The 21,986-nt window shown below is 38.3% G+C and overlaps 1 protein-coding gene across 2 annotated transcripts in view; it reads left to right on the top strand.

Annotated features, from left to right (window-relative positions):
• bcam (basal cell adhesion molecule (Lutheran blood group)) overlaps window positions 1-21,529 on the top strand; it is a 74,957-nt gene extending 53,428 nt beyond the window's left edge. Inside the window, exons 4-17 of one of the 2 annotated variants that reach the window (XM_066683492.1) lie at window positions 1,817-1,887; window positions 2,144-2,240; window positions 2,398-2,580; window positions 4,414-4,535; window positions 4,832-4,976; window positions 6,300-6,415; window positions 7,029-7,170; window positions 8,674-8,798; window positions 9,024-9,165; window positions 10,327-10,359; window positions 10,856-10,876; window positions 12,940-13,078; window positions 14,715-14,781; window positions 16,012-21,529. In XM_066683492.1, the coding sequence (XP_066539589.1) occupies window positions 1,817-1,887; window positions 2,144-2,240; window positions 2,398-2,580; window positions 4,414-4,535; window positions 4,832-4,976; window positions 6,300-6,415; window positions 7,029-7,170; window positions 8,674-8,798; window positions 9,024-9,165; window positions 10,327-10,359; window positions 10,856-10,876; window positions 12,940-13,078; window positions 14,715-14,781; window positions 16,012-16,017 (1,409 nt within the window). In that variant the 3' untranslated portion in view covers window positions 16,018-21,529. The remainder of the gene's footprint in view (window positions 1-1,816; window positions 1,888-2,143; window positions 2,241-2,397; window positions 2,581-4,413; window positions 4,536-4,831; window positions 4,977-6,299; window positions 6,416-7,028; window positions 7,171-8,673; window positions 8,799-9,023; window positions 9,166-10,326; window positions 10,360-10,855; window positions 10,877-12,939; window positions 13,079-14,714; window positions 14,782-16,011) is intronic. The other variant, XM_066683493.1, reaches the window with a different exon arrangement.
• Window positions 21,530-21,986: the final 457 nt, after the last annotated feature.

Genomic DNA, 21,986 nt, shown 5'->3' with positions numbered 1-21,986 from the left:
TTCCGAAAGATTCTTTGTGATGTGCTTCGGAGCTCATTCACATCCTCTTAAAACGAATGGAATGATTGGTCTGATGCAGTAACCATGATATTTGAAGTGGATTTGTGGTCTTTTCCAAAATTTGAGGCAAATTGAAAAACACTGACATATTCCTTCCATTTTTCCAGACTATGTCCTGAAGCTACCCAGGCTACTAAAAGACTTTTAATAAGAGTGCTTGTAACATACCTCAGTGTTGTATCCTCAAGCACGAACACTTGACCTGAAAATACTGCAGGGAACACCACATTGCCCCAAGCTCTCACACAAATGAAGTGGAAATGGACTTCACTGCACGTGATCAATATGTCAGAAAGCTCAAAGACACTTAATAAAGAGCCTCCAGCATTTTGTGTATATATTTATAGCACTGTGCAAATATCTGAGACAACATTTAATGTATTTATGTATAACAAATTATTAATGTATCCATTATTGCCCTGTTAAAAAATACATTTTTGTTCATTGTCTGGAACCGATTATTCAGTTCAGGGTCACGGTGGATCCGGAGGCTACACGGAATAATAGGGTGCAAGGCAGGAATACACCCAGGTTTATGTCAACTGATGTAATAGATCTGGGCATTATGTGCTCCTGCAAGTGTTGGGCCCCAGTTACTTTTAGCAGTTGATTGGACAAAACAAGATGCACATTGACTATGTATTACATCAAATGACAGTCAGAAAATGTACCTGTGTAAACACAATATTAATATTTTCTCTGTTGCAAAGCCCTGTTATACGGTGTGTGTGTGTGTGTGTGTGTGTGTGTGTGTGTGTGCTCTAATTGCCTTGGGTTATTATGCCTGTATACCACACAGTGCAGCATGCTCTGGGCTGGGACTACAGCAGGGTTGGCTATTACTGGAGGTCCCAACCAGATGGAGCATTGAGAGCCATAATTGTATAATGATTGTGAAAGAGAGCAGAGAGACAAATCTCCCCAGAGAAACCTGCTGGAACTGAGATAATGGCTAATACTCAGGACAGGGAAAATGGGTTCAGGCAAAGTAACGTATATCATTACTCTCAGTTCAGAAGCTTACACCACCATAGTCCTTGTTTTTTTCTATGTAGCAGCAATTTTTTTTTAATTTTGTGTAATTTCAATTTTTCTGTGATTATTTGATGAATAATGGACCAATAGAAAAACTCTAAAAGCGTCACAGCTGTCTATAAATGGCCCTCCCTCTCTAGTCATTGTAGCCGGGTAGACTTTAGATCATGCCACAAAAGAGTTAGTGTTCTCATTCAAAAGTGTTGAGCTGTTCAGTGTTGGATTCTTAGTGGAAAATTGAAAAGAAACACTGGCTGGATTTATGTCTCAGAGAATGTTTTTTGCATTACCTTCTACTCAGAGGTAAACTAAGCAGGGGAAAGAATCCACATTTAAATATTTGATTTGAACAGAACTGTTTATTTTCAGGGTCACGGTGGATCCGGAGCCTACCTGGAATCACTGGGCACAAGGCAGGAACACACCCTGAAGGGGGCGCCAGTCCATCACAGGGCGACACACACTAACACGTCGCTTTATGTTTTTTGTTTGGGATTTTTGTATGTGCTGTGTTCTCTAAAGAGAAATGGTGACTTGGTTCAATGGAGCGAAGTCTATCTTCCTTTCTATCTATGACTGATTCTTTCTGCTTTGTAATTGTAACAAGATCAAGTGCACTAGGGAAATAAAAGCATTTAAACACAATAGACTGAGCAGCATTAACGTAATCAGCTAAATTAAGGAAAAACCTCAGTTTATTTTTTTCCTTTTTATTTCTCAGTTGCTCCTGAGAAACCAGTGGCAGCGCCCAATAACCAGAACATTATTGTGGATGAGCTTCAGTCTTCTGAGGTATGTTTCTCACAGAAAAAGCTGGTTAAGCTGGTATTTATTCATGTTGTTATTTACATACACCACGACCCTGAAAAGGACAAGTGGAAAAGATGATGATGATGTTTTATACATAGTGTATGTTTTCCTGCCTGATTTCTCTAAATGGATAGAGGAACACAAACCTGGGTTTAAATGGCGCTGAGAGCTTATTCTAACTCTTAAATGTTTTTTCAAATTCAGGAACCTAATGTATCTGTGCATGTCCCTTCTTCAGGTTGGTACATGCTCCAGCAGGAATGGTCATCCACAGCCTCGTATCATCTGGTTTAAAGACAACATGCCTATGCCAGAGGTGACGGATCCAAAAGAAAGTGAGTAGAACACCTAAAGGAACACATTATGAATGTTAGACGAAATTTCGGATGTTTTCTCTAAATTGAACAGCTGCTATTTTATTAATTGTATTCCTATATATCGACTGTAAAACTGGTCAGCACAGTCATATGGAAAACTCTCTCTCTCTCTCAGACATCTACGTTGTGCCCAGAGTGGTGAGGGAGTCGACTGGCCTGTCCACTGTTACCAGCACCCTGTACATGCGTCTGAAAAGGGAGGACGCCAAGTCTATGTTCCACTGCACCGTGGAGTACGCAATGCCCGATAAAAAGAACGAACAAGAGGACTCTGAAAGCTTCAAACTCTCACTACACTGTAAGCTTTACACACAGACACACACACACACACACACACACACACACACACACACACACACAGGCAGCCTTAGCCACTGGTTTTGAATGTGACATCACAAGGTATACGCTGGAACCAAGCTCCATAAAACACCTTCCCATGTCCTTGTATGTTATTTATCATATTAAGGGGAATAACATAATAAAAACATAAACATTGCCGGCAACAAACATTTTGTAATATATATATATATATATATATATATATATATATATAAATAAATAATTATATTTTCCTTCCCCATATTTTACACAGGGCACATGAATAAAAGTAGTGCATGCAAATGTAAAGGAAAAATGGTGTATTTAAATAAATGATTTTTCTTTATCTTATAATTATGATTTATTAATGATTTTACTGACACACAGTGGCCTGTATCTTTCTGAACATGGCCGCTTCAGATTTGGAGCACAGTACACTATAATATATACTAATTATATACTAAATATATACACTACAATATATATTAATATATATTAATTTTTTAAAAAGTGCAAATGTGCATTTATTGGTTATTGTACAACACACAAAGAATCAAATCAAATCAAATCAAATTTATTTATATAGCGCTTTTCACAACTGATGTTGTCACAAAGCAGCTTCACAGAATTCCAGTAAGACAAGATTTGACATGAAATGTAAAGACAAATGTAAAACCCTCAAGTGAGCAAGCCAGGGGCGACAGTGGCAAGGAAAAACTCCCCCAGCTGAGGAAGAAACCTTGGGAGGAACCAAGGCTCACAAGGGGTGACCCATCCTCCTCTGGTCAATCTACTGGTGATGATAGTTAGTAGTCCATGAGAACTTCAGTGTAGGGACAGCTTCAAGGCACTTGGTGGTTGCTGGAGCGTGGGCAGCTGGTCTGAAGCGTGGAGGAGGATCTCGACAGTCATCCATCAGTGTCCAGACAGACAGGTGGGCAGTCGTTTACTCGGAAAGATGTAAAGGGATGGAATTAGTTTTGAACTGTTTTGTGTTTGTAAAGTAGAAAATATGAAAATTTCCAGAGTGTGGCTAATGACTCCGGCAGATCTGACTATGACAGCATTAACTAAAAGGAGAGAACCAGAAGGACACACAGACACGGGAGCATCCTGAAACACTGGCATCCCTCCGCTCCACCGTCAACAAACCTGAGTGATCGCGAGAAGCGGCGGGACGACAGCACCAGCGTCTCAGTTTACTATAATTCCCTGTGTCCATGCACCCCCCGGATCTGCCGCCTTTATCTATGGGGGAGCATTAGCTACCAAATGATAAACTAAACAAATGAGTTTTTAGCCTACATTTGAAGATTGCGACTGTGTCTGAGTCCCGAACATTTTTTGGAAGATCATTCCAGAGTTGGGGGGCTTTATAAGAAAAGGCTCTTCCCCCAGCTGAGGCCTTCTGAATTCTGGGAACATTTAAAAGTCCAGTATTCTGTGATCTGAGTGAACGTGGAGGCTCATAATAGGAAATTGTATCTTGAAGATATTCAGGAGCAAGCCCATGTAGAGCTTTATATGTTAATAACAAAATTTTGTAGTAGGTGTGAGAAGAAGTGTGTTGAAAAGAAAGAGTCTTTTGCATTTAACCCTTCCGTGGCAGTGAACACACAACACACACACACACACACACACACACACACACACACTAGTGCACTAGGGGGCAGTGAACTCTGTCAGGTGCCGTGCTCAAGGGCACTTTAGGCTTGAATCTGAGCAGGAATGTCCACACTTAACCCTTTGCATACGACTGAATTAGTTTGTGACTATTTTTTAAATATCAACCTCCTCTTCGGCTCTATTTCAGATCCAGCAGAGAATGTGTACTTCAAGCTGCTGAACGATCAGCCAATCAAAGAGGGAGACCAAGTCAAGATGAAGTGTGAGACGGACGGAAACCCTCAGCCTAGTTTTGAATTCTCCAAAGATGTGAGAACAAATTACTACCAAAGGCTCAGTCAAGTCTCAGAGGTTTCTCTCAGATTTCTTGCTCGTTTCTCACTCATTCTTTCTCTCTTTTTCTCCCTTTTTCTCCCTTTCTTTTTCAATATGTCAGAAAGCTCAAAGACACTAAAAAAAGAGCCTCCAGCATTTTGTGTAAATGTTTATAGCACTGTGCGAATATCTGAGACAAAATGTAATGTATTTATGTTTAACAAATTATTAATGTATACGTTATTGTCGGGTTTAAAACATACATTTTTGTTCATTGTCTGCTTGGGCAGGACGCGCCTTTACAGAGCAGTGAGGGTGGTGTGTTAACTCTGATGAATGTCAATCGCAAACAGTCTGGCACCTACAAGTGTGAGGCTTTGGACTTTGACTCTGTTGGGGTGGAATTAGTCAGAACTCTCCCCATCAAAGTTCACTGTGAGTATAAGGAATTCATTTGATTCTCATTGATATTTATGATGAACTGATAGATCTGAGGGAAAAAAACATGAACTAATATCATTTACACGATTTCCTCCCCTGTAATTACTTACGTCAGTTACTTAAAAGTGCTCCAGCTGTGGACACAAGTGTGTTTTCCACCAAGTGTGCATCAGAAAACCTGAATGGAAGAGGCCCAAATTTTGACTTTACACTTGTCACTGATATAGAGCACCACTGTAACTTACTCTACTGACTTGGAAATGCAAGCAGAAATAGTTCCACGGCTCCACAGCCCAATGCTGGGTGGTTTTATACCCACCTTACACCTTTATACCTGGCTGCTTCAAATAATGCCATCTCATTTTGTGCATCTCTGGGCAATTATAGAAGCTGTTTACAACTATGTCTTTAGCTGTGTTTCCAAATGTCATGTGCAATAAAGAATTTCAAGAGAAATAAAATGCAAAATAAGTAATGTTTTCATCCATTTCAGATGATGAGAGGCTACTCTCATGATCATGGGTGGTGGCGAAATGAGGAAGTTGAACAGATTTCAGTGTTTTTTTTCTTGGTTAGAATGGATTTTGCAGCTGCTCTTTGTGTCGTATGCATCTCCAAAATGGCGTGCTTCACATGTTGCTCTGTATACTTTATTTGGTCCCTATCCCCCACAGAACCACAACAGTGCTGCAGTGACACTGACGTGGTGGTGTGTTAGTGTGTGTTGTGCTGCTATGAGTGGATCAGACACAGCAGTGCTGTTAGAGTTTTTAAACCCTGTGTCCACTCTCTGTCCACTCTGTGAGACACTCCTCCCTCATTGGTCCACCTTGTAGGTGCAAAGTCAGAGTCAGTAACTCATTGGTTGCTGCGCAGTTTGTGTTGGTCGTTTTCCCGTCCTTCATCAGTGGTCAGTGGAATCCACAAAGGATGCTGTTGGCGAGATATTTTTGGTTGGAGGGTCACTGTCACTGCAGCACTGAGAATGGTCAATGGAACCGAGAGAGTGGACAGTGAATGTAGAAACAAGGAGGTGGTCATTGTATTCTCATATAACAATGTAAACTTTATGGGAATACACATTTTTTGTTCAGTTAGATTTATTGATTATTTATATTTTTATGTTTGCAAAGCTGACTGCAATGAATATGTTTTGCATATTTTATGTTGCATGGACCATTAGAAATATTTTGGAATAAAAGCTCATTACATTGACTTCCTTTAAATGTAAAGAAGACTGTTTACTTCCACTGTAAATTTACCATTTTCTAGACTGGTAAATGCAAATAACTCTCTCTCTCTCTCTCTCTCTCTCAGATCTGGACCCAGTGACCATTTTCCCTGATGGCCCTATTACAGTCAATAAAGGTGAGGCCTTTGACATACAGTGCAAAGCGAGCTCACCCGACAAGTTCACCCTGGAGTGGAAAAAGGTAAGTCCCATCTTTGTTTCTCTTTCTTTTCTCTCTGTTCCTCCTCACCAATGGTTTCGGTGGCTGGTGGGGAGCACTCTTTAGTGTTTGAGGCTTTTCTCCTGAGACAGCACGCTTTCCTGCAGCATAAAGGTTTTGTGAGGATAAAAGTGCTGCAACAGAGATACTCTACTGAGAATTTTTGCCAAAAGGTTACAGAAGTTCAAGCTATTTTAAAGCGTTGCATAGAGTTATTAGCATGCAGCATTCAGTCCTCTCACACAGGGAAAACTGTACGGACAAATACATTTACTTGCAAGTTTGGGCATCAAAGCACAGGTCAGTTATTATGGGGAATTTAGTATGTGTTTTTCAATATGTAATTAACCTGAAATGGGGCTGCAGTGAAGTTTCCAATAACTCAAACAGCTTAGATAGATAGATAGATAGATAGATAGATAGATAGATAGATAGATAGATAGATAGACAGACAGACAGACAGACAGACAGACAGACAGATACTTACTTACTTACTTACTTTATTGATCCCCAGGGGAAATTCAAGCTTATTCCTGTTGAAAGGATTTCACCTAATTTGTGTTTGTGTGTATATGTGTGTGTGTGTGCATTTCAGGGTCGTAACATACTCTCTAAGGACGGTGCGTTCTCTGTTCAGTCCGCTGCTCTATCTGATGCTGGCGAATATATTTGTGTTGTATCGGTCCCCTCAGTGCCAGGCCTGGTAAAGGAAGCTAATGTCTCTGTCAGAGTCAAAGGTACAAATACACACACACACACACATCCTAACAGGAAAGCACTATCATACGCTACATACAGTATAACTAGGGCTGAAAGCCCTTTAGGCAGAGCAACAGCTAGCACTGTAACAGTGGATAATGTAAACATAAAAATAAGTGCCCTATCATATAAACAGGTGTAGTCTAGCTATTGAAAAGAGTGCACTGGAAGAGTGTACACTGGGGTTAACATGAAAATTAGTGTATTTTGACCATGGAAAAGGGTGCAAAAGCGTCCCATTTACCTTGAAAATCGAATATTGGAACTGAGAATGTAGACACATCCATGTTCACCACATTCCAATTAAACATTCAGAAAATCCTATGCCCCTGTTAGCTTGTTCCCGGTTAGCATTATTAGTGATACCAGTTGATAACAGGGCATTATGTTTTATGCATTTTAAACAACATGGAACACGAACAGTTAATGTGTGTATGACTGATGTAATGACACACAGATAGAATCACTAATAAACTGTATGATACTACTGCTTTTACACACTGTTGATATGAGGGCAGCCATCTTGGATTTTAAACTCTGGGCTGGTGAGGCTACTTTGACTTTTTTAGGAAATCCGACTCACAGGGGTGTTTCCGAGTTCAACTGGAACACAGCATTGATCACAGAAACAGGTGTAGTACATGGTACTTCTGAAAAACGGGGTGTAATCGTGACAAATGGGTGTGAAGCCTGTACAAAGACAGTGGTGAAGGTTAAGCATAAAATGTATGTGTTGTATCTGTGGAAATGTATTATATAATTAGTGTTGTGAATTACATTCAAGTCACTGTTGCTGGACACAATGGCCTGCATGAGCCCTGTGAGCCTGTTGTAAACCATTTCCTCCGGCAAATCTGATAACATTGCAGCAGGATGTTGGGAATACTTCATGGAACTGAGCTATAGAGCCAGAGGGAAAGGGAGGCTTCAAAGATGTATACTCCAAGACATCTTGAGGAAAGAGGAAGCAATTGTTTAATTGTTTGCTGAGCTCGCTAGGCCAGGCCCTGGGTGTGGTTACATGAAATATATACAGAATATATCTATCTCTTCTCAGGGCCTGTTTACAGAATCAGACACTCAGTCGTTTGGCATAAAAACTAAGTCTTTTTTGACATTTTTTGTGAATTCTTCAGCTCGTTATGAAGCGACCATTATAATGACACCTAGTGGCCTTGAAGGATCAGAGATTCTATTTTTATCTAATTTACACCCACTCCCTTTGGAGGATCCGGTCTTTGAAACATAAACTGGTTCATTCATGAACTTTATATTCTTTTAGCACAGCTATTACCACTTTTGGAATGGGCTTGTACTTTGGAAATTTTCTATTTTTTTTTTTCTGTAGAGAGATTAACGTTTGTAACTCTCAACATGTTCAGACATCTGTTCTCTTTAAGTTTCCTTTATTAAAAGCATGGTGATTATTGCAAGAATGGATTCGAATACAAAGTCTCACTCTCTTTCACTCTTTGTCACAGGAAAACCTGAGATTGATGAGCCCCTGACAATTCAGGTGAAGAAGGAGGGAGAACCGGTCACTGTGAGTTGCTCTGCTCAGGGCTTCCCTGCCCCACAGTTCACCTGGGAACCCTCAGGCAAAGAGGTATGTGTTTTTGTGTGTGTTTGTGTGTGTGTGTGTTTGAACAGGGAGATCAGGGACTTTTGGAGTTTCAGTTATTTACATTCATGTCTTTTAGCAGCCCATATTTTAAGAATCATAACCGATGCTGAAAATGTGAGACACCCCACAGACACAACGGGTGTCTGCCTATTGTCTGTGATATCTAATGTAACATGATTGTGTGTGTGTTTGTGTGTGTGTTTATAGTCAGTGACAGTAGAAGGACATAAGACCATCAGCACACTCACTCTGCCAGTCACAGCTGATGTGCTCACAGGCGGAGTCACGTGTGAGGCGAAAAACAACCTCGGTTTAGACAAAAAGCAGTTCCGATTCGAAATCATATCAGGTTGGTTTTTTTATTATTATTATTGAAATCTTATTTCTATGCTGTGCATATAAACCATCCAATAGAGCACCATCCAATAGCTTTGGATGTGTTGGACAAATCTGACTTCACTTCTTCAGTGCTCTTGTGGCTTAATGCAATCAAATTTGCACAGCAGTGTTCTGACAGTGTCAAGTGTTTTATGAAGTGCTGCTGAGACTGTTACTGCAGCAAATGTGAACTAATACTTTCAGTTTAGAGGAACGTTTCAAAGCTGTTTTGGCTGTTTCTAAATTGCAAGAACTAAAGGAATGATTCTACATCAGAATTTTCTTGAGAAGAATGCTCCTGAGAATTCATCTTTCACTAGTGAACTTACAGTGCCACAAAGAATAGTGGGACTTTCAAGCTGTTCTCATTGGTCAGTCACAAAACCATGCGTCCTCATTATTTTGGACAGGGTGCACCACATATGGAGGTGTTTTAGCCATTACTTAGTGTGAGTTCTTGAGTGTTAGGATGTAAACTGGGGAAGTGGAAGATGCCAAAATGCCTTTTCTTTAAAGGAACAAAAACAATAGCAAATATTGGAGATATAACAAAATAACTGTGTTTGTTCTAGTGCTGTCGATCTATAAAAAATAAATTAAAAATGAATGAATCACAATTATTAATCGCATCTCATTCTTAAGACTTTTAATAAGCTTTTTTAATGCTAATTATAAATTCTTAGTGCACCTTTGGTGATTTTTTAATTACATTCCTCTTAATGCTGAATAAAAGTTTCAGCATCGGATACCGAAGCCTTAAAGAAAATTAACACTACAGTGTACCTCTAGCTCAAACATGCAAACAGGACCTCTCTCTCTCTCTCAGATAGAAACATACATATTTCAGCATGAATAAAGTGTAATCTACCTTCTGAACTCAACAGTAGCGACAATTTGTTTACATCGTTAGATAAAACTGCTGTCTCTAGACTCCATTAAAAAGAGCGAAGTTGTGGCCAAATTTCGTACAATGATTAAATAGCATCTAAAAAAATAACACATTAAATTCCCACATGTGTAACATGCCGTAATGTGTTAATTTTGACAGCACTTGTTTGTTTCAAGTTTTTCACATATGACCTGACAGTATTTGTAATCTAAACTTGTCTCTATTTTTACTCTCGTCTTCCAGATAACTCTGTGGACTCCACCAACACTGGCCGAGGTAGACATTTGTCCCTGCTCTCTGTCCTCATCCTCTCCTCCTTTTCTGGACTCTGTCTTGTACATATTCTGTAGCCTCGCTCGCACAGCACTGTACATTGTATATTGTGTATTGCTACCAGAACCACTGTGTATATTGTATATTGTATTATGTTTCCCATCTTTGTATGACGTCTGTCCTAAACATTTTTTCGTGCGACTCTTGCACCTCTGACTTCTTTTCTTCCTTGGGGACAATAAAAGATTTGGTTCTATTTTCCCTCTTTGCTTCTTCCTTCTTGTCATTTCTGTGTTAATTGTCTTAACTTCTCCACCTCTGTGTGTGCGTCACTGTAGTGTGTAGTGTGTCTGGTGATGGTGGTGGGAATGTCACTAGCATTGTGAGTATCTTTTAGAGAGGGTGGGATTTTTTTTTTTTGTTTCCATTTGTTGTCTATGCTACACTTGTTCATGCAATTGGGCTCAACTCTTTTTCCTTCCCACAATGCTGCTCTCAGGAAGCCCTGTGTTTGCAAGAGGTCTGTACGCTTGCTGGTGCTTATCTGTATGTGTGTATTGGGCCAGAATCATACTCAAGACAATTACGCAAATCCAAATTGTAAAACTTGGCAGTTGCTTTGGAAATGCACAAGCATTCCTTATGATACAGCAGCAAGTTAAAACACTCTAATCTTTGTGCAGTTTCAAACCCAATGCAGACATATGTTGCATATTGTGTGGTGTATTCATTGTAACGAAGTTTATGAGCAGTGTGTGTGATAAATGGGAAATGCGCTTCTTTTCCTCATGCATAGGCAACTGAGAAAGAGTCACACAAAATGCAGGAGTCAGTATTAACACAAGACACTGACTGAAAATATTCTGTTTTTATGATAAAGCTTGACCACATTTGACTCTTTATATAGCACCCCCTGCTGCTGCTTGTGCTTACGTCATCTTCTGAATTTTGAAATCAATAATGAAGGATTTGGTTTTGCATGTTTTTGCGAAGTACGCTTCTGGCCACAGGGTTTTTTTCCGTATTCCATCAATAGGACTAGAAGTATTAAATGATGGGTCACCATAGTTTTGCCTTCTTTGAAAAATATGACAAACTTTTTTTATATATAAACCCATAATATTTTAATTAATGAGTTTAATATGCACCGATAATAAAACTATATAAATATATACAGTCACAGATTCAAGCCCTGGTGGTGTCTCCTCCTCTCCTCACCTGAGGCCAGGAGTCATAAGAGACTGAGCAGGATGGCCACTCTCCTAGTCCCTCATTATGATGCCAGCAGGACATGCTTCTGTCAGCTGATGTGACAGACCTGGGTAGTCTGCGCTCCCCCTCCCTGTGCTGGAATGGAATAGGAGATGAATAATGATTGCATGAGAATGGGGCATTAATATATATATATATTTGCGATCTTTCACTGAGCTCTGAGCCTAGTGAAATGAACAGTGAAGTATTAGTTTAATACATATTTGAAATTACATTTGTTAAATTATGATGTATTCCTTTAATTTGAATATTTAAGTTTTCATCTAAATATCAATATTGATTTATCAAAAAAAGTCCATTTTGAAGGCAAAATTTTGGTACCAATCCAACGTGTGTGTGTGTGTGTGTGTTTAAGAGAGATAGGGCTGTCACAGTAGTTTATATGAGTATAATTGAATTATTATTTTAACATTTAATAATAATCTTTTATTTTTAAACATCAACTAACCATTGAGGGCGGCACGGTGGCGCAGCAGGTTAGTGTCGCAATCACACAGCTCCAGGGACCTGGAGGTTGTGGCTTCAAGTCCTGTTCCAGGTGACTGTCTGTGAGGAGTTTGGTGTGTTCTCCCTGTGTCTGCGTGGGTTTCCTCCGGGTGTTTCCTCCCACGGTCCAAAAACACACATTGGTAGGTGGATTGGCGACTCAAAGTGTCCATAGGTGCGAGTGTGTGTGGGCCTGAAGGACTGGCGCCCCCTCCAGGGTGTGTTCCCTGGGTAGGCTCCGGACCAGCTGCGACACTGAACTGGACAGGCGGTTACAGACGAATGAATGAACTAAGCATCAATATCACTGAAAAATAGCAAAGCATCATAATATGAAAGTTTTAATCCAGTCATGCCATAATCAGCAGAGGCTGGGAGTTCATAATATGTTTTGCTTGCTCTTGGATGGAAAGATGGCACTCCCTCTGCTCATACGCCAACATCGGTGTTTGTTATCAGAGGACAGTATTTGGCAGTCAGTGTTCTCCTCCAAGCATGCTGATACCCAAACATCATGACAACTAAACTTGAACTTATCCCTACAATGATTCGACCGTAATGAAAATTCTTAATGATTTATGTGATTTATTTAATAATTGTGACAGCTCTAGAGAAGCGCATATGGAAAGTTGTGGCATTGTTGTGGATGTGTTCTTGATCATCTGCTGGGGTCATTTTTCCTTTGTTTCTGATTCACCTGTGACTTAATGCCTGATTCCCCTGGGATGACCTCTACGTATTCCCTCACTCCTCATCACTCTCTCTCTCTCTCTCTCTCTCTCTCTCTCTCTCTCTCTCTCTCTCTCTCTCTCTCTCTCTCTGTAGCTGAAACTCAGCAGGGAGGCTCCAGTGGGGTCGTGATTGCTGTGGTGGCGTGTGTGCTCGTGCTGCTGCTCCTTGTAGCCACGCTCTATTTCCTCAGTAAGAAGGGCAAGGCCTGTTTCAAAAAAGAAAAGGACACTATGTAAGTACCTGAGAGGACAGCAGGACCATCATGTGCTCAGATGTGTGTGTGTGTGTGTATAATTATGGAAATTATATATAAATATATATATATATAAAACACAGTAGTGTGCAGAAGTCTTAGGCACCTGAGATAATTGTATATATTTAAAATATATAAAGTTATATATAATCACAGTGAATACAAAATAATTATAATATAAAACAAATAAGAAATATAAGATCTTTTTTTTCTATAAAGTAGTAGGTGAGAGTGAGTTTGAAGAACAATGTTTTGTTCAGATTCTCCTTGATTTGTATGAATTTGTTAAATCCATGGCACACATTATTTAAAATCATTATTTATTCACCACTAAAACTAGGTACTGGATGATCACCTCAAATAATACAGACTCCACGAGGAGAGACTTGGACAAAGTTAAACACATTCACACACAGAGGATCACACTGGAGTAATGTGATTGGGTTTATTCTAATGTTAGCCGTTATTTGTTGTTTGTTTGTGTTTCCACAAATAAACACTTACTGCTCAGATAAATGGCTTTTTAAATCTCATAACCTCTGGTGGACTAACACTTTTACACAGTGCTGTATAAATACATAGCCCCCCCCCCCCCCCCCCCCCCCCCCAGGGTGTGTTCCCACCTTGCACCCAGGGACTCCGGGTAGGCTCCGGCCCTACGGCGACCCTGAACTGGATAAGCAGTTTCAGACAATGAATGAATGTATATATAAAGATAAAATAGTTTTAACAGTGATAGAGCCTTTGAACTCAAGAGCCCTATAAACAAATTACTTTGTAAACACCTTAAACCTGAACTGAGACTGTTTGATACACTCTCTTTAAAATACAGCAGTCACTAAAGCTTTTTTTCTATTTATTAGGCTATATTTTTCAATATTAATGTATGTTTACATTGAAAGAGCTGTTTATTGCCACTGCTAAAACTGGACAGACAAGCAGTGCTACTGAAAATGAAAATGGCTGCCGTACAGTTCTTTATTACAAGGGCTCAGTTTACAAATCATGTTATAGTAACTGAGTTATTAATATAACGATTGTAATTTGACAACTATAGAGTACAGTAATTCTAATCCAGTATGAATCTGCAGTGTGTTAAGTTCTGCAGTCCTGTAGGAGAAAGCTGTGGACTGAATATAATCCATTATAAATCTGCAGTATGTGCAGTCTGCAGTCCCACTGCAGAAAACTGTGGAGAGGATTAAATCCTGCACAGATCTGCAGTGTGTGTGGTTTCTTACTGCAGTCAAGACAATCATTTGAGAGTCCAGGTTCTGATGCTGGATGATTAGTTCTGAATCACAAACACCATTCCAAGTCTTCCCAAAGTTATTGGACGCCGCTCCACCACTACAGAGAATACGGTTGCTCTGCTCCACAGCCTCGGGGCCTGGGGATTTTAAACCTCATAAAACCTGTGCTTGCACGACAGTGGATCAAACTTCTTTTGCACATATATTTTGTACATTGTCACACACCTGTCAGGCACTGAGGTCAGATCCTACAAAAACAATGACATAACAGGGCTCTAGTAAAACAAATCCAGCTCAAGTCATGTTTTTACATGGAACTGCGTCCCCATTCTCTGTATTCTATCCTCTCTGTGTATGTACAGGCCAGACCCAGAGAGCCAACAGAAGTCACAACCTGAGAACACACGACTCACAGATCCTGAAGCGTCGGTAAGTGACTGGAGGGTAAAGATCAGGAAAAGATCTATTTGTACAATATGCGCAATGCTGTATTATTTAGAGATTTCCCTTTTGTTTCAAAGTTGACGGCCTGGTATTTACTTTGTTTTAATTCTTCCGTAGTGGATTAATCCGTCGGTTTTGCCATTAAAAATTATCAGTTAATTTTACACATCATACATTATTTATTTCAAAATATTAATAAATAAACAAAGTGTATACTTTGTATTTTATATTTGTGCAACTCACATTGAGATAAATAATAAGATGCTTTTTAGGGCCCATCCACACGGATCCGTTTATTTATTAAAATATTTTGCGAAAATATCCCTGTCCATACAAATACGAATATGGCTGCATTATCATGCCATTCCAGTAGGGGGCCATAGTACCTCTTTAAGAGAGACATCAAAACACCACAAAGCATGAGAGAAACAATAGTTTAATCCCAAGTCACTCCATACTCTCTGTGTAGTGCTCTATGCAAGTTATGAATTTACTGAATCTTGGGTGAAAAAGGGTGACCAGATCTGAGATGATAAAAAAGAGGACACGTCTCCGGGGGGCGGGGTGGACGACTACTGACGTGCAGACTGACCGATTAAATGTTTACAGAGAAGGTTATCAACCAATAACGGTAGCTCTACAGTCAGACCGTCCAATCAGAGATTTTAGGCTACTTCACCACGCCCCCTTCTCACTCACGTGAACCACATGGAGTAGGGGAGGGCGGGACTAGTTTGTGAACGAAACGCTTCTCGAAGTTCTATGTAAACTGTAGAAAAACAAAATCCCGTACGTTTGTGAAATTCCGCCCGGACATTTTTTAAAATCTAAAACAGAGGACATGTCCGGGTAAAAGAGGACGTCTGGTCACCCTACTGAATCTACATCTGAATAGTCCTTTACATATTTTATTTAAATATCATTTATATGTATTTATTTGTGGAAATCTTAAATCTAATGGTATCTGCATGTAAGCCGAGTGGTCAACTAGTACATACTACACAGTATGTTTTTATTATTTAAGTTTATATAATGTATTGTGTGGAGGTAGCATTATAACGCAATAAATCTTATTTCAAATCATAGGCCTAAATCTACAAAATATCTTAAACAGCTCAGTTATTTAAGAACATGGATCATGATCAAGGGACAAGACCATCTCTAAAATCAAGGTGAAATTAAATGAACACTGTCTTCTTTCTTGTCTATTATTAGAAATAGGGAGAAGACTCTGTATAAAGGAGCGTCATCTGAGGACTAGAAGATGAAAACAGTGAAGTGACAGGGTGCTCACTTCTTTCGCCAAAAAGACATCGGCCTGAAGGAGGATAGGAGATTAATTTGAGCTGTAAATTTTGTTTGGGGTAGGGACCGGGGACAGTTGGGTTGGATGTAGTGGGGTTAACATAATTTGGAGGGGATACAAATAGAGCGGGATGGGTTTTGGATAGGGTGCGGGTTTTTTAAAATGTGAGACCAGGATGGGTATGGACTGTTTAAATGAAAAGTTTTCTTCCCTTTTCACTGGGGTGGGGTAAATGTAAATCAGACGTTATGTCGATAACCTGTTGAGTCAAACAATCTAGCCTTTATCTATTGGCAGTTTCTATGCTGACTAGCTGTGGAGAAGAAAGCATTGGCAACATGATCCAGTAGAAGGAAGTCCAAGGCTAAATTTAATCAACGGGTCTGTTGCCTATGTGCAGCTGCTCTTAGTAAGCCAGCATTGGACAGTCTGCTTAGTTTTCTTTCCATCACTGATCTTCCAAGTGTACACTTTCAGAAACAAAAGGTAATGTCACAGGGGTAGGTCTTTAGAATGTGTTTGTAACATATTACTTGGCAATTATTATAAGTTTTAAAGACTCTGCACACTACATATTGACTCACTCCATACTTACAAAGACACAGATATACTCCTGTAGTGGGGTGTTTTTTTTTTTGTTTGTTTTTTTTTTTTTTGTTTTTTTTTTTTGGGTGGGGGGGTGGCATTTGAGGTACTGAACATTTGTAATTTTATTTCTTTTTTCTTTTTTTTATTTCTTTGGGAGGGTCATCCTACAACTCCTGGACTGCTGTGCTGTTTAAGACATTTGCTGAACCTTTTTTTACCTTTCAGAACAAATGTATCCCTGTATACTACCTTTATTTCTGACAGTGTAGATTTTAACCTGTGCTCGTAACAAAGGCACAGATTTCCAGGAAAATATACCTCCTGCGCTGTGACCTGTAAAAATAGCCTGATTTTTAATTCACATGCTTCTAAAATACCTTGCCACTCTGTGTGTGTGTGTTTATAGCCAGATATTTGTTTTTGTACCCGAATGTGATGCTTGTTGTTAGCTCCCTAAGCCACAGCTATACACGTCTTGACCTTAAATCATAGAGCTATAACCAAAAGCTTAGGAGTGAGAAGGAGGCCTGAGATCAGAGGAAGCTGAATCCCAAGTGAAGGCCACTGGCTTTATTCTCATAGAAGCTCTGTACTTTAGAACTTGCAGAACTCAATCATCTCATTTCCTCCCTATTCCTCAGCTTAGTCTGGTCATGTTGAAAGAGTTTGCCCAAGCCTAAGCATGTTAAAAGCCTGTGGAGATAAATACAGAGGACAATCCTCTCATTAACTGGATCGTTAGCATTAGCTGCGTTAAACTAGCCTGGTCTGTAGTTTAGGTTTATGATTTTGAGACAGCACCCTTGGGTTCTAAAGTCATTCTTTTGCCAAAAATGAAATGTATTTAACACATTCCCCTCCTTTCCTGCACTAGGTTAACATGTACAAACTGGAAAGAAGATACCTTAGCAATTGTTATTGATGGAACATTTATATATATACAAACAAACACCTAAATTACTTTAAAGGAATATTCCAATAGTTTTAAACCTGTTTACCACCAAATATTCCATATTCCAAGCAGCTGTGGACAATTTCCATAGTATTTCGTGGTATATTATCGATAGTTAAAGTGAATTTTTCCAAATAGCAGCTGGTGATTTAAAGCTTAGATTATGGACTACTGACGGAAATAGGCTTCAGCTAATACTTTAGCCCTTATTCTTTGAATTCTTCCCAGTGGTTTCTAAACACATTTTAAATAAATGGTTTGAAAACAACAGTGCACATTACTGTCTGTGGTAATTGACTGTTTGACACAGATGTAGCAGGTAGAAATTAGTTTCAAAATGACTGGCCTATTTTTTTAAATAACCTCTGCTGTCTCTGGCCTCCACATTCACCCTTCTCTAGGCTCCTGTATTTGTATTTAGGAAAAGTGATTATTTAATTATGTCCTCAATTCTAGTTTGTGTCCTTGTGATGTATCTGTTTGTACAGTAAAAATCTCAAGACCTTCCTAATGAGAGTCACAAGGGTAAAGACTGGCAGAAACAAGAGGCTATTGGAGCAGTTAGGAAATATTAGGATGAGGGCCAAAGCATCTTTGCTGTAATTAAACTGAGCCACTCAGTCCGGAAGAGGAGCTCTCACTAATGTATTTTTCTCCATTTATCATTTATTACCAGTTCTGTTTTGCTTTCCTTTTTCATTTTGTTTTAACCAAAAACATTAGGTAACACTGCAGGTGTTCGTACATACGGCTACATAACACCCACATAAACCTTTCATGATAACTGAAGCGCCTAAGTAAATATTCATAAAATGTTTGATATTATACCAAAACAGCTTTGTTGACAACTGGCACTAGTTGGAATAAACCTTTTAGGATGTTTTAGTAGGATCACTTAAGTTATCATTAAAGGCATATGTTCTATAGCCTTATGAAGGACAATTTTCCACCATGAGTTACCAAAAATGTATATCTGAATTAAGAGTAAGGTATGGGGTGTAAAAATGGTGAACTGCTTTCTATAACGTCTTATTTTATTTACATTTTTGTGGTATATGTTGATGTTTTATTGTATCTTTTCATTTTATTTGCAAGTGTGCAAGTACAGTAAGGTGCAAGGGGCTGGAAAGCAACAAGAGTCACTGTGTTAAAAATACATTGGACTTCAGAAGTGCAACCTTTAAGGTGAATTCTAAGACACTTCCAAATGAATCAGATAGTTGTCAAGATGTAAAAAATTTAATTGAGAATGGTTTGATGTGAAATGCACCTTTCTAGAGAAACCAAGTCAGCATTGTTCTTAGTGGTGGCTAAGCAGCATTTTCTGTTATAGGAAATGTGTCAATTGTTTTGAGGACACTGTGGCCTAAAAAAATCATATATTTTTTAAATACATTCATGGTGAAGTGGTACTTGCAGCCTAATGTAAGGCAAAGGTTTTCCTACAGGTTTTGGATTTACCACTATATAAGTCCACATAAGACCCATGTATCCGTTCACTGATTTGTGATATAAACATTGTTGCGTTCGCATTTTAGTTTCTCTACAACAAGTAAGTTCACATTCTGAATTACCTTACAACTCAAAAACTGAAATATGGTGACATTTTGTTAAACCAGTGTTCCCTTAAATGTAGCCAATATGTCTAACTTTTCTCTTCGTAATACAGTTGTGAGTATATATTAAGGTCATTCAGCCAATTCCTAAACATTTTACAAAATTTAATTTGAATGTGAAATGACTTTAATCACTGGAATCCCCTGCCTTATTTACTATTTTTGTTATTTTATAATATATTTTACTATAAAATTTAAATTTTACAAAAACATTCATCAAAACCATTATTCAAATATTTTCATTCATTTTGTTCATGCCTAAATTTTTTATATACTATAACAAAATGTTTCCATTTTTAGACTGGATTTGTTCATTTGGACCCAGTTAGCATGTCTTCATTTTACAGCTCCCCCGCGTTCTAATAGTTATCCAACAGCCTACAAATTCTCAAACTATTTTACAATACCAATTTTTTATTGCATCAAACTTCTCTAATGAATGGACCATTAGAAAATAATTTCAATTGAAAAAAATATATTAATTCCCCTTTCCTGTATCTCTTGGGAAATAGAAGGTACTGATCCAAAAGTGACAAAGCATTGGCTTCGTTTAAGATAACTTCAATCTCCAGGGACTTCTATTTTGTAGTGCCTGTTGTAATGAAGTCTGTAATCATTCACATATTCATGGTCAAACGCACATTTAGTTTGTTAGTTACTTAAGCTTATTAGCTAGCAAACACACTGCTAACCTCATGTTATGAATATGACTTTACATAGCAATAGGTTATAGCAGGTCTGTTTGTTGGTATATTTTTTTCCTGTAATTAGAACCTAATCTCCCAGAATTATAGAATTATTGTTCCTTCTGTCAATGTTCCTGAGAGCAAATAGCAAAAAAAAAAAGGAATATTCCATGTGTTATTTTGTAGCGCCTGCTGTAGTGAAGCCTGTATTCATTCACATATTCATTCTTAGCAGCTCAAACAAACATTTAGTTTGTCAGCTACCTAAGCTTATTAGCTAGCAAAAATTGGCTACATTTTCAGTGTCCTGGATTAGCTTTGGATGTGATTAGCTGCATGTCACACACACACACACACACAAACACAAACAAATACACAAACATTCTTTACTTTTTTTGCATGAAGCTTAAAATAGTGTTGGGATACTAGACAGCAAACCTATGTCACATGCAAAATTAACAGTAATTGAATAAGACTGTTGAGAGGCCAAGGCTATACTATATATTGATGTGGTGGGGAAGGATTTGTCTGTAAGAAGATTTACTGGCAGTGTTACTTGAGTAGTTAATGAGTAGTTTCTCCAAAGAAATAATCGATTTTACCGTAATGATTTAGTCAACTGTTTTTTTTTTTAAACACTGAATGCAGATGTTGTTAAAAACCTAGAAACAAAAACAACTGCCTTAAAAAAATCTTCAAAAGATAAAGTTTAAAAAACAGGTTCTCAATGAAGTTTTAGCAGTATAATCTGGCCTCATCAATGTCTTGCAGTGAGACCACACATGCACAATTTTTTAACACTGAATATCTACATAGAGAAATGTGTGACTCAAACACACTGCAGGTAAATAATATTGTTCTGTAGAAGCATAGGAGGAATGCAAGTAAAAATCATTATGTCAGCAACTGTAATGATTTACATCACTTAGTTACTGGAAAATGTATTCACTTCACTGTAATGTGTTACTTTTACAATATTATACCCACCAACATTACTTGCATGGAGTTATCAAATGTTTTACTATTTATGTGTTGTCCGTCTGCCACCCACACTTATACAAAAACACACACACATGAACATCTCTGAATGAAAAAAAAAAGAAAAAACACTGGTCAAACTGGCATTCATCGTTATAAAGCAGTTGTCAAAAACCTGATCAAAAATCAGTTTTTTTTAAACCAGCTGAATGTTCCTGTGTTTAACACTTATTTGCTCATTTCTTTCTTTTGCCAATTATAGCCATAACTTCATGACTGTTATCAGTGAGACGTGATGGAGGGTTATGGCCATTGTGCATATCATGCAATTTGAATGCAGTTTATAAAGGAAAAAAAAAAGCTTTTATTTTTTACAAAATGACATCTTGTTTTAAAACTACTGAATTTTTTGCTCCTATATATTTTTTATCTGTCACTTCCACTGGTCTTTCAAATCAGGTTTTTATGTTTTGTCATCTGTTATGTATCATGACTGCTTTCCTGTTTCTGATGTATTGTATATTTTGTGATATTAGCTGTGAACTTCGTAGCCTGTAATTTCCTTTCTTGTGAAGCTGTGTAGAATTTATACTGATGAAAAAAAAAACACTGTAAAACAAACATGTTGCTGTGTCCTTTTTTTAGGTTTTTTTAATCCCAATATTTAAAATATCCTCTCACTGTAACCCACAATAGTGTGTTATTAGCAAAAACTAAAGCTCAGTAATGATGATATTACTGGATATTTTCAAGGAGCAGCCATTTTCTCCAATGCCATTTTTTCATGTAATGAAACACCTATTATAAGGACACCTAGTGGTCTGGATGTGTCAGAGATTCTGTAATAACCTACTTCAAACATGACTGCCTTAATTTGTGTTATTTAAAGTTTCAGAAAGAGCCAGATTTACATTACATATAAATGTATCATCTGTGTTGATTACATACAGAAGCACCAGCAAAGATAAGTAAGGATTTGCTTGGTATAAATTTAAAAAAATGTAAATAGGAAACTAGTGTAAACACAAGTGTAAGTTATGATTTTAAAGATGGGGACCCCTGAA

This window comes from Hoplias malabaricus, chromosome 10 (assembly GCF_029633855.1).
Source record: "Hoplias malabaricus isolate fHopMal1 chromosome 10, fHopMal1.hap1, whole genome shotgun sequence".
Taxonomy (NCBI): domain Eukaryota; kingdom Metazoa; phylum Chordata; class Actinopteri; order Characiformes; family Erythrinidae; genus Hoplias; species Hoplias malabaricus.
The sequence above is the reverse complement of the archived record's forward strand: the minus strand, read 5'-3'. Positions and strand labels throughout refer to the sequence as shown.